At 32.5% G+C, this 13,812-nt stretch overlaps 1 protein-coding gene across 2 annotated transcripts; it reads right to left on the bottom strand.

The window, feature by feature from the left end:
* Nucleotides 1-8,146: 8,146 nt before the first annotated feature.
* Nucleotides 8,147-10,547, bottom strand: LOC120090137. Of its 2 annotated transcripts, XR_005485433.1 has the most exons (4): nucleotides 10,000-10,547; nucleotides 8,916-9,193; nucleotides 8,663-8,743; nucleotides 8,147-8,567 (listed from the first exon to the last, which is right to left on the bottom strand). XR_005485433.1 is itself a non-coding variant. In XM_039047657.1 (2 exons), the coding sequence occupies exons 1-2, from the start codon at nucleotides 10,463-10,465 to the stop codon at nucleotides 9,114-9,116; spliced, it is 546 nt and encodes a 181-aa protein (XP_038903585.1). In that variant the 5' UTR covers nucleotides 10,466-10,547; the 3' UTR covers nucleotides 8,791-9,113. The 2 variants fall into 2 exon arrangements, 1 of the variants encoding a protein (XP_038903585.1); XM_039047657.1 differs by lacking the exons at nucleotides 8,147-8,567; nucleotides 8,663-8,743 and having other exon boundaries at nucleotides 8,791-9,193.
* Nucleotides 10,548-13,812: the final 3,265 nt, after the last annotated feature.

Raw genomic sequence — 13,812 nt, 5'->3', positions numbered from 1 at the left:
TCGCGTCTCCAACCATCGTGTACTAAACACTCTGCAATCGTCTACACGATAAAAAAAAATGCTTCGTTCTATCGCTTACCAGCGCTCCTAGAGTTAAACAATCATTTAGCATTTTCTACACGATTGTTTAGAAAAAAACTAAATGATCGTTTAGCTATTACTACATAATCGTATACCTTTTACAAAGCGATGAAGCCTGAAGTGCACGATCGCTTAGCGCGCTCCTCACAATGCCCGCCTTCCGTGATGGTCTAAACGACTACGATGCCGCAAAGCACCATTGCATAAGCGATCGCTTAGCTAGCGCCTCCGTATCGAATACGCGCGATCGTGTAGGTAGTAACTAAGCGATGAAGCTTGCTAACTACACAATCGTCTAGCGCGTGCCTTTTACTAAACGACGAGCATCACATGCTCCCACTACGATCATCTACCTCCAACGCCTACGCGATCGAGCAACCAACGATACGCGATAGAGTAAAGATTTACCCCATCGCTGAGCATTTGCTAAACGATCGTTTAGAAAATACTACACGATCGTCTAAAAAAATCTAAACAATCGCTTAGTTAAATCCCAATGATCGTTTACCTGAGGCTACACGATACAACCAATGCTTGGTCTTCTTCTTCGTTGAGAACCGCATCTCCATGCTTCGAAGCTTCATCACGAACGACTCAACGAACTCAAAATTTTTGAATTACAGACTCGATTGCAAAGTTAAATACGCCCAAAAAATATAGGGGCCCTTACAAATTAACACTTTGTAATACCAAAAAGTTTAACAAAAGGCAATTAAACCTGAAATATTCATCAACTCAACCACAAATGCAGAAAACGTTTAACCATAAATGCAGAAACCACCGTGACTGTAAAATGAGTTCAAAACAAAGTTGTAATTTGGAATATCAGAGCAACTGGCTCTGATACCAATTGAAGGAAATCGAATTCGATATTTCCATGAGCAGCAGAAAATAGATCATTCCAAATTACAATCATAAATGAACAATATAAATTACAGTCATAACTGAAACATGTGGTTATACAATCAATATAGAAATTATAACATTAACAACTACAAATGAACAAAGCAAAAGCTACAAACATTTGTAGACTCGTCTCCACGCTCCTTGCTCACGAACGCTCGAACAACACGACCGCAACATTGCATGAACACTTCGCGCTCGTCCTCAATGATCGCCCCAGTCACAAACTCCCAGCAAGAACATGAACGACCTCCACAGAACCTCAACGGTGTTGAGTTGAGTATGACACCACCAAGAAGGTTAGCCTGGTATTCTCGGTGTGAAAATTCAGAGGGTGGGCTCTATTCAGACTTGGTATGAGGCAGAAGAAGGAGGAATGAACAATCGTATACACGATTGGGCAAGTGGATGAAGACAGGAACCTATCGCATAGGTCGATGCCCAATCGTTTAGCTAAAGCAAAGCGATCGTTTAGCTCAGTGTTTGTTGCCTACAAAACACTACACGATCCTTTACTAAAACATGTTATCGCTTAGTAAATCAGTATTTACTTGACAAGCGCCTGTGAGTTTCTTTTTACGAGAAAGGAAACTCAAAACAATTATTTATTTATTTATTTTTTTGCCTTTTGTAAAAACTTACTAAAATTAGGAAAACCATTTTTCTTTTTAACTCACGGTTACCATAAATCACCAATAACCACCCACTTAATTGGTTATTAAAGAAAAAGACTTAATTATCCAATAATTAATATTATTGTAAATATAAATGATAATCAAGTTATCATACTATATTTATAACCTATAGTTTTAATATTTCATCTCATGAAACATATAATCCATAGTTCTTTTTCTATTCCATGGTACTTAATGAAAATCTCATTTACATTAATCCTCCATTAGATGTATCTCATACATCATACCGATTATATCATATATAATCAAAATACCTCTTGTCAATTTGAACATTTCAAATCAACACCAAGAACTAATCCTCAACTGAATCCATTGGGCTACCAAGGGGGCCTTATGAACATGTAGCTCGAAGCTCCAACAGTACGTAAATAACTGACTAAACTCTTTAGTCACGAGATCCCCCCATCCGTTAATTGCCAGGCACTCCACTCAAGACCGACAGTTGAACTCTCCTTACTACAGATATATTATGTGTCCATCTTAACCAATGAGCAGTGCGACAACCCTTCACAGATCGCTTGTAAGTACAACTGGCCAATAACCGTTATGCCCCTGAAGTTACATCTAACTTCTTAAGTACCACTGATTCCTCTAATAAACATAAGTCATAGTTCTACTATGACTGAGTCTTCTCTTCCAAAGAGAAGCTGTGGCTACTATGTTCAAGCTCCGAAATCAGCCCTTAAAGAAGCAATCTCTCTACTTATCTCTGCTTCGGGATAGAAGTGAATTCCATCTTGTGGATTGAGTTCCCAGCTCCCAGATCAGACAAGTCCCTAAAAAGGTAGGCATGTTGAGTTGGCAATCTGGTCACTCTCACCCATACTAATCAAAGGACCGCCCTCAAAGGCAAGAGTTCCCAAAACACTCAAGATTGAGGTCGTGTCACCTATGGTCGTTTAGGTGAGAATGCCCAAGTCTCTAGTATCAACGACTTTATATACAGAGTCTAGTCATCTTGTGGTCCAAGTCTTATACAAACTCTTGGTATAGGACACCCCCGTTCGAACATCTCCACATGAATGGTTAGGATCTACCATCTATAGTAGTTTACAACACTTGCAAACCTCTACAATGCAGGCCATATCCGTAGTGTCAACAGGATCTGTATCCCACCTTAATCCTTATACTATAGACCTATTTAAGTTATCATTTAAGGCATGATCCACTTGTATATCACATATACAGGCTTAAGTTCACATAAGATGACCAATGAGCTTTGTTTATTGGATGTGAGTAAATGCCAGAATTAAATAATACTTATTTTATTCATTAAAAAATGTGTATCTTTACAAAACAACGAGACTCTGGGAGAATTAGGATACCAATACCAACAGTAGATAAATTGCTCCCTTAAAGACTGATCTCGGGGCTTGAACGATGTGGCATCACACACGTTCTCATGGCCTGAGAGGTGTCCATACATAGTAGGACTATGTTGTACTGTTCATTAGAGGGATCAGTGGTACTTAACGAGTTAGATGTAACTACAGGGGGAAAAACAATAAATTGGCCCAGTTGTACTTACGAGCATCTTTGAAGATTATCGTACTGTTGATTGGTTATATCCGATGGACCAGAAATATATCTATGGTAAGAAGTATTCAGCTGTCGGTCTTTAGTGGAATGCCTAGTATTTAACGAATGGTGGATCTCGTGGCTAAAGAGTTTAGTCAACTATTCATATATCGTTGGAGCTTCGAGCCGTAGGTCTATAAGGTATCCTTGGTAGCTCAATGGATTCAAGTTGAGAATCCGTTTTTGGGTCATTTTGAAGTGTTCAAATTGACAAGATGGAGTTCGATTATATATGATATGATTGAACTGGTTAATTATATATGATATGATTAATATTATGTATGAGATACATTATTTGGAGAAAAATGATATAAATATGATTTATATCTAGTGGAGGAGAAAAGATTATGGTTTATATGTGATATTAAACCCTAGGTTAATGAATGTAATATGATTTTTTTAATTGGATAATTATAGGATTATTGTGTCGGCGTTTTCTCCGTAACTGTGTGATAGTGGGAGGTTTCATTCAGTTTTCATACCTGAAGAATAAAATGAAAATTGTTTTCATTTTGTAAGAGATCGGTCATTCACTCACGTTGTTGTGTATACAACTTATCACATAGCAAACCGAAAGACTACACGATAGCTCAAAGTTTCTACACAATCGTATACACTCGTGCTTCTTTCTAAACGATCGCATAGGAATTGTTAAACGACCGTCTAGCTCTTTCCTAAACGATCGCGCACCCGAGCGTTTACTAAACAATTGTCTATACGATCGCGGCTTTTTTTACTAAACGATCGTGTACCTTCTTCTAAACGATCAAGCATCGTCTATGCGATAGACCTTACCTTCTCCCACTTGCTTGGTCGTGGTATACGATCTTCATTTCCTTCTTTCCCCTGCTAAACCCAATAGAGCCTACACCTCTTGGATTCTCACATAGAGAATACCGAGGGTTCTAAGTGGTGGTGTCATCCTCATTACTGTGTTCGTGTGGAGGCCGTTTGTGGGTAGATGACCGGTGGTTTTGGTGAACGATTACTTGGACGTTCCAGTGAGAGCGAGAGGAGTAATCCATTGTTCGAGAGCGAGAGGAGTAATCCATGGTTTTGGTGGTTTTGGTATACGATCTTAATTGCCTAATTTGTTTGGTAAAATGAATTATTTATTAACCTACTAGAATCACTTCTTAATTTTAACTAATGTGTAAAAGCTGATAGATACTAGCTTTTGAATTTAGCTTCCATTAAAATTTGCTAACTTCTTAACCATTTAAATAAATATATTACAATAATATCCTTTCATATTGATATATTTTCAATTTTTAATTGATTCATTTTTATAATAATTATATAATCAACTTTTATAAAATAATTTAGATTAAATAAAATTAGTTGAAATTTAAATCATATACAATTTTAAATAAATTATAAAATTAATTATCCATACAAAAATAATTGAAATAATAAGCCTAGTTTGGTCCACATAACTAAATTGCACTAATTTAGTATTAATTTACCAAATACCGTAACTAGTTTTTTCTAATTTAAAATTAAAATTTACCAAACACTATTTTTACTTTCATTCACAGCTGATTTTTTTTTTTAAAAAACACAACTGGCAACAATTATTTTAAAAGTTAAAGCAATTCCAAACGTAGTTGTAATCTCCTCAATAATATACAAGTTCATTCGTCATATTTTGATTCCTCTACTTAATATACAACCCATCAAATTGTCCAACCGTAGTTTTTTATGTGTCAAAATCTTTTTCTTCCTTTATTTAAAAAATGTTTTTGAATTTTTTTTCCAGTATAATGCACAAAGATAGATGCAAGTGCGCCCAAAATGTACTAAAGTATTTACTTGTGTCCCATGCTTCAATCTCTCATTTACATTTGCCTTGTTTTCTTTTTACCTACGTTGATTTGATATGCAAGGCATTGGCAAGTTTATTTCAAAATCTCTCAAACAAAATAACATTTTTAAGTTTTTCTATTTGGCAAAAGTAGCTCTGGTTTTTTCAATAATATGAGAAAGTACCATATATTGGGTTTTTTTAAAAAAAAAAAAACAAAGAAAATTTAAATTGCATTGTTTTTAATTTACTATAAAAACTATTATATATTTTTAAAAAAATTAAATTAAAATATCCAGTTTAATTATGAAACTAATCCAATACCTTGTTATGAAAGTGAAATCAAAATGAAGGTAAATATTAAAAAAATCAATATATAATTGATTAAATAATATTTTAATCTCTAAACTATCCTACCGACTAGTTTGAATCTAATCTTCAAATATAATATTTGTCCCTACATCTTGTTATGATAATTTATTTTATTTCAGGTCAATTAAATTAAACAAATTTATCTATGAACTTTGTCGTAGATTTCATGAAATAATTAAAAAGTTTCACTTTTACCATCTAATTTTGAAATTATTTTTTCCCATTTTCTGTTAAAATAAATTTAAAATTGCCCATAATGCGAACATGTAAAAATTCAATAACTAACACTTCTATTATTCTTTTCCTTATTCAACAAGATGCAAAAGCGAAAGTGTTGGAATAAATGGTATGTGATTATTCGGGTAGAGTTGCATCATTTCATTTCCATGAATTGCAGTGTTTCATGAATGTATATGTCTTTTCATAAATCATAAATAACCAAATTGAATAAAAGACACAACTATTCTAATGACCTCAAATTAGTCTATAAATATGTCTCTTCTTCAAATTAGTTTTCAACCCCTTTTCATGAGCATTTTCCCCCTTTAAAATTTTTTCCCTTTTTATACAGTCATTGAAGTTCGATTTATTTGCACAAAGTATAGTTCGTTGGATCTTATGGACGAGGTGCTGCTTCCATAAGATAGATAAACTGTTATATCTTGGGAAACAATTACTCATGGAACTCAAACATTAGAGTGAGAAAAATTGTTTTTAAGGAGACAACGTGGAGTCGTTAGCCCCAAATTCTCTCATATGTACAAGATTATGTATTTTTTATTTTTCGGTGATATTATTCCTATGACAAGAAGTTCACACATTTTCTATTGAAAACACATGACGTAATCAGTTAAATTATGCTTCCATTGATTTTTACTCATAGATTGACAAACATCATTGATATCAAGAATAAAAGAAAGTGTGGCTTGTAATATTAAAGCTTAACACATCACATTTGTGATAACGTATTATATAAGCAGGTTAGTTTCTAGCTTAACCATCATTCAAACTTACAGTTGCTTCCAAAATTCAACTTCCTCAAATTTATTTGTACTTCTTTCTTGTTCCTCCACTCTTCTCCTAAAATCCCAAACATTATCTTCTAAATTATTTTGCACCTTAATTTAAACACATTTTTCAATGCAACGAACAAAGAAAAAAAATGGTAATATTTAAAACGATCTTTCGTGTCATATCCACTAAACTACATATTTGAAAATAGGTTATTTTGTGAATTTAACCAAAACCAAAAAAAAATACCTATCACATCACAGCTTTTCAATTGAAAACACCAAAGCCTCATAACTTGGAAAAGATCAACTATGGTTTAAGTATCAAAGTGGAATACTAAAACCATTTTTAACATTATCTGAAGTTACCATCCAAATAAGTTGACCAACCTCATACACAAGCTTTGAGATGTTGGACCAATAATTGGGAAGTTAGAAATAGAATGGAAAATCTTTTTGTATAATCACTTTTGTTTTCCCATAATAATCTAAAGTTAGAATCTACTTTAGTTATTATAAATACTCAATGTGTCAAATCAATGTTGACCAGTCTTATAAATTTATAATTGAATTTTTGTTTTTTTCAAAATTTTACTCTTGCAAGCATCACTTTTACAATTCAATACCCATTATTTTAAATGCTTAATGTTTAAATGTTTACCTTTTAAAAGAGGATATTAATCCAAGATTCGATCTCTATCTCCATAATTGTATTAATTGTATTAAAAATAATAAAACAATAAACGAAAATATCAAACTTCTGTTTTAATTGTATTTCAAAACTTCAATAAGCTCATTAGAAGAATATTTAGATTCAAATTTTTTATTTATAAAAATTAAGCTCCCAAATGCAACTATTACTGGTTTTTAAGAATTTAAACCAAACTTTAGAAAGCTAAAAAAAGTGGTTATAAAAGGACGTGAATAAGAAAATTATAAGAAAAAAACACACATTAAAAAAACTAAAAATCAAATCCTCCTTTAATAACAATTTGATTTTTTTATTTTTCTTTTTTCAAATTAAGTCTATTTTATCCACATTTCTTACAATGATTTGCATTTTCTTAGGTACAATAGTTGAATTCTTATCAAAATCTCAAAAACAAAAATAATTTTTTAAAAGCTACTTTTTTTTAGTTTTCAAAATTTGATTTAATTTTTTAAACCATTCGTAAAAAATAGATGATAAAGGAATAAATTTTGAAGTTGAAAACGGTATCCATAGACTTAATTTTCAAAAACAAAAACTAAAAATCAAAAATCAAATAATTATCCAACAAGACTCAAATGATTACACATTCAAAATCATAGACATTCTCAAAAAGTAAGTAAAGTTTCTTTTTTAAAATTTGATTAGGATTTTAAAAACTTAGGGTGCATTTAAGACGAAGACTATCCTAAGATTATAATAATCACCTCCTGCTATAGTAAATACTATTTTATATTCCCTAATTAACTACAATCAACACTCTTCCAAAACCCTAATTTACTCCAATATTTACTATTTGCTCCAGTTTTTTTTTTTAATCTTTGCTACAATGTTTACTATTTTCTTCTCAAACTAAAATAATTTATACCTCATACACATACTATAATAACCTAAGATTATAATAACCGATTACTTGCCCCAAACACTTCCTTCCTAAGTGCAAAACTATTAAAAGACGTTTGAGATAAGAAGAGAAGTTACTTAACCCTATGACTTGTGTAAAGAATTAAAAAGTCGTAAAATTGATGGCTTTTAGTCATAAGACTAAAACGAGCTTAAGAATTCGATGACCAAACAAGAAGTAAAGTTAAACTCTCCCACTCCTTGGCCGAACATGCCCTAAACTCAAGAACTTAACTACAAAGACATCATAAGTCGGAACCTTTCTACTTATACAACATCAACCAAACATTTTCTTTTCCTTTGGCATCAAGGCACTCAGGTAGATTAGAAATCAGGAAGTAGAGACGACATCGAGACTGTAACGTTCCCCAGCCTCTAACTTGAAGTTGTTGGATAGCATAAACTAGAAGATATTACCACCACCAACCCAAAATCAGAAACCAAAAACTTCCCTACTTAGACATTGAAACAACAAAGAATGAACTTTCTGCCCTGCTTTCCATTGGAAAAACCTGATAGTTAGTAAAAGTCAGGGTCAGTCACCTTCAGAATGGGGTCAAAACAGAGAAGGGAAGAACCACTTTGATGGGTTAGCACAGTTAGTTACCTCAGCCATATGCAAAAAGGTCAGTGAAAGAGACTTGGGTGTTGGGTGTGTTATGGAAGCTAAGCTCTCAAAGTCAAACCACTGCATAAAAACCACCAACTAATGTTTAAACCAAAACAAAATAGAGATATAGAATTGATGAACTCATGACATTATTATGAAATGATCAATTTATTCTCAAATTTACAAAAAAGAACTACATATTTTACAAAATCTTAGTCAGACTCATTTTGGTATATGGTTAATCTCAAACCTGACACATTCTTCTTCTTCTTCTTCTTCTTCTCCTTCATCATAAGTCAGACTCATCAAACGACACGTTTGTTCAATCATTCAATCTATCTTTTCTCAGAAGTGTGCAAAGTCGTCAACCATAAGGCTAAAGGTTACCGGTGCAAAAAGATGCATTCATTTTTCTCCGCCAAATCAAAACTTCCATTCCATGGTCTTCTTAGTTGCATAATCTAACAGTACATGCCACTGCCTGAGCCCAAAATTTGAGCCTTGCCTTAACATCTTCTGGATGATCGCCTATATGAGCAAACAACATCAAAAGTTCAGAAGAATGCCTTGCCTTTTGAGGTATAGAAAGCTTGTAATCTTTTACAAAAGAAGCGTAAATACAAAATGGAATCTTAAATATTATATCCCCATGGTTTGTCAATGAGATGCCCCGAACTCTAGATTATAGTACATTTAATCTTTATTTTCAATATATTCTTAATACTTGGGAAGTCTAAAATTACCGCCTCAAACTTTTTTTCCCCCAAAGCAAACAATTTATTGTTTATTTATTGTAGACAAACTTACATATAAAACAGGGGTAGATAACCAGCTCGTAAAATTGGGACCCCGAGAATTCATAGTGAAGACAAATTACGGACTTCTGCCTTCACCCAACCTCAGAACAAACACCCAACCAGCTAGAAGTAGGAAAAACCACTCTCATTGAGGAAAAAAAAACAGACACAAAAATGAAGCTTCAAGTCCTAGATCTCTAGCTTTCGAATTTATTACCCTGTTCTAGCCTTCAAATCTGTTATAGTCCCTAAGTTACAACAACCAACAAAAAACTTAAAGATACATATAGAAACAACCCAATTGGTTTCAAGCAATTACCAATACAAGTTTAGTGACAAAACTAGGGTCTATAGTCTAGGGATTAAAATGAAAGTTGAATCACTTAAGAAACTAGATCAGTTCATTCTCAATTCAAACTACTTTCAAAGAAAAAAGGGCCAAAAATCGATCTGCACAATCAAGGTAAAGCAAAAAATGTACGATGTGCAAACAAACTCAGTTCCAAAATCAAGATCCCAGAGAAAAAGGCCACTCACCGGGACTAGAGATCTTCCAATTGGCAATCGGACTCGACACGGACGAACAAGAGTCCGCCGGCACCGGAGAGCTCTCCAGCAACTTCTGATCGTCCATGTACTTTTGGCTCATGGAATAACAGAGCTCCAAGGCTGGCAGAGTGTTGCAGAGCTCCGGAATCTCATCATAACTGAAACCAAACCCTAGATCTACACAGCCTTTAAGCTCATCAAGATCCTCATCCGTCAAGCTCTTCGTCCTCATCAAATCGTCATCATCCTCCACAAATCCTTCAAGCAAAACCTGACTCCTCTTCTTTATCATCTTCTTCTTCGCTCCCATTTGAACCGATTCGTCCAATTCCAAATCCGAATCCGACCCGATTCCTTCACCTTCTTCAATGGAAATTTCATCATCTGGGTCTTCTCGAATTCCGTTCACAGAAGAAACCCACGTTTCAGATTCGCTAAAGAAATCACTTCCCATTTTTTTTGTTTTGGTTTTTTTCTTTCTGTTTTCGAATTCGCTTCTCTTTCTTCAAAACGTGTCCGCAACAGAGCTGGAGAGAGGAGCTTGGGTTTATAAAGCAGAGTAAAATTATTTTTTTAATAAAAAAGCAATTTTTTTAATTGTTTTTTATTTGGATGTATGTATATATTTATGTATGTATGATATGATGATGATTATGCATTTGCATGACAGATGACGTGGAAATGGACAGCTGTACTTATAAGCTGGGATGATGACAAGAATGGAGAGGTGGGGACACGTGGTTGCCATGTGGGGTCAGGAGATTCCATCAATAGGAGAACGACAACGTGGGCTGTGGGGCCCTCTCCTCCGACAGGTGGTGTTTGGTGTTCATCCTTTCTTACGTATTTGCATAACCACATCCACATCTTCTGTTACACAAATACAAAAATACAATTTTCTTTTCCTTTTTCTTTTCTTGCTATAAGTTTTATGAGAATTATTTTGTTTGTTTTCGAAGTTGATTTTGATTTTATCTAAATTTATTATCTTCTAAATTTTCAAATTTTTGTGTACATGCTCCACCAACAATTGATATATACTCATCAGATTAAATAATCAAATCTTCATAACTCCACTCATAGTAGTAAAAATAATTGATAAACAACAAATCAAACAAGAAAATCGACAGATAGATTTATTTGTTTCATTAACAATATATTAGTTGCATCAATAGCAGGAAAAAAAAACTGTTATATTATCTTGAATAGCAATAAAGTTCATATAATATATATATATATATATATATAAAATTATAATATATATAAGCATATAAGAGTTAGATGATTTATATATATCACCCCTTTCTTAAACACTAAATAAAATAGACTTAAAATAAAGTTAAAAAAAACGAAAATTGAATACCATATAACATATTACATATTTAAAATTTTTAACAAATAATAAATTCAAAACATTTTAAAGTTAAGAAAAGAAGAAAAAATCCGACTTTTCAATTCATAATGACAAGTTTGATTTCTAATTTTAATTAAATATTTTTCGATTTATATTAAGTTATATTTTTTTCTTTTCGTTATATGAATGAGTATTTTCATTTTTTTTTAAATTAATATTTTAAATATAATATTTAATTAATCATTTTAAAAAAATTTTATAGTTCAGTCGTATTTCGACTCGCACTTTATTTAACATATCATAATGTATTTTATCTTGAAATGTTTTATTTTAAACACTATGGTTCATGATTAGATTCCTAAGCTTGCCTAACTAGCAAGTCTTTAATCAAAATCTATAAGTATTCGGTTTTCATCACTATCATTTGAAGCATGCTTTTATGGATGGTACATACACAATATCATACACTACATAATATTAAAATGAAATTGTGTGTTGAATTTTTTACACATCATTTTAGCCTCTATTTAATATTTTAAATTCTAAAAATATATTTTGAGTGGTCTAAAAGAAAGATATATTTAATAATTAATGTTTTGTCAACTTAAAACTACTCATATATCAAATCGCTAGTTATTTATTATTTTTACAAATTTAAATAACTACTTCATTATTCTTAGATTAAATTCATCATCGTATAAGTATCTATTTAATTACGTCAGCAAGATTCGATATTAAGTTAAATTTCAAGATAATATTAAAAAAAATTAAAAGAAAGTTCTAAAAATAAATTGAACACCATTCATAAAATTGTAATTTATTTAAATATATTTACAAAAACTAGTTTATATTTTCTTTAAAAAAAATCAAACTAGCCACAAATTCAAACAAAATTTAGAATAAAGTGATAGGGATAAATTGGAAATTTTATGTTTATCCATCAAAAGCTAAATTTCTTTTGCAAATTTTGGAAGAATATTGGACAAATCTAGACCATTCAGGTCTGGCACGTGCCGATCTGACACGTGGGAATCCAATCAAATCACATGTTGGGTTCATGTATGCTTGAGAAAAGGCCAAATAGATTGCAATCCTTTTGTATCCATTTTTTTTCCATTTTCCTTTTCTCTTTTTCTTTCCCTTTCTTTTTCTCCCATATTTTTATTTAACAATTATGATTGTACATTTTCTCTACCCATCTAATAGATAATTGTCCACCTCATACCTCTAAACTAGTAATATTAAGGATATCGACCCTCAATATATCTTTACGATAATATGTTATTGTTCACTTTTATCATAAATCTTTATAGCTTTTCTTTTTATAGGTTTTATCCAAATATTTCATACTAATCGAGATTATAATTGTCTTTATTTATATACTCAGACTCACGTCATTTCCTAGTCAACTTGTTATATTTTATAATGCATTCCAAATAATCTTCCCTCAAACAAAGTGCTACTTGTGAGCCTTCTCTTACCTGTGTCCACTCTTAACCGCTTATATGATCTTGCTTTTAACAAGGCTCGAAGCATAACCACATAAATCATTTTGTGGAATACATGTTTTGGTGTTGACCACCTCTCACACCCCTAATCTTCTCCTTTTGAATAAAGATATACTTCTCAAAGCCTATTCAACCTCATAGATCTCCACCTAATTTGACAGAGCTATACTTGTGTGTTGCAGCTTAAACAATTTTTGTTTGAAATCTTAGAATATCACTAACACAACTAAATTTATACATTAGGTCTAATACTAGTGGTTAAGAGTATGACTCTCTACATATCTCAATAATGGTATGATAACATAGTTTTTTTCCTCTCAAACAACAGTGGTACTTATAATAAGTAGAAAAAAAAACATATTATGCCATCATAGTCCCTCTTAAATTCTTTAGATTAAATTTGTTATGACATTTTTTTAATAAAATAAGAGGGAGATTTGAACCACAAATCTCCTAATTACTAACTTGCTTTACCACAAACAAAATACCTAAAATCCTTGGTTATCTTTATGTACCTTAAGCATGTATGTGGTGACATACAAGTGGATCATGTCTTAAGGATAGCCAAATGGTCTGTAGTATATGGATATAGGAAGAAAACCTTATCCTGGTAACACTACGGATGCAACCCGCTTTGTGGAATGGTCACAAGTGTTGTGACTTGCCACAGATAGTCTAATCCTGATCATTCGTGTAGGGAAAATGCGAGCGGAGGCGTCCTATACAAAGGGTTTGTATAAGACCTGCCACGAAGTATTAACGTCTCATTATATAACACCATTCATGACAGAGACTTCACTTCACTAAGATCACCAATAGGTACATGACCTCAATCCTGAGTGAGTTGGGAACTCCTACCATTGAGGGCGGTCCTTTGATTTGCATGAGTGCGAGTGGCTAGGCTCCCGACTCAAACCTACCATTTCGGGGATTCGTCTA

This window comes from Benincasa hispida, chromosome 1 (assembly GCF_009727055.1).
Source record: "Benincasa hispida cultivar B227 chromosome 1, ASM972705v1, whole genome shotgun sequence".
Taxonomy (NCBI): Eukaryota; Viridiplantae; Streptophyta; class Magnoliopsida; order Cucurbitales; family Cucurbitaceae; genus Benincasa; species Benincasa hispida.
This window is presented reverse-complemented; position numbering and strand designations above follow the sequence as displayed.

Excerpts from the sequence above, each read along its gene's own strand:
- LOC120090137 (XM_039047657.1), bottom strand. The coding sequence starts at position 10,465 with ATGGGAAGTGATTTCTTTAGCGAATCTGAAACGTGGGTTTCTTCTGTG. Across the intron at positions 9,194-9,999 it reads TTGGAAGATCTCTAGTCCCG|GCGATCATCCAGAAGATGTT; the intron begins GTGAGTGGCCTT and ends TTGCTCATATAG.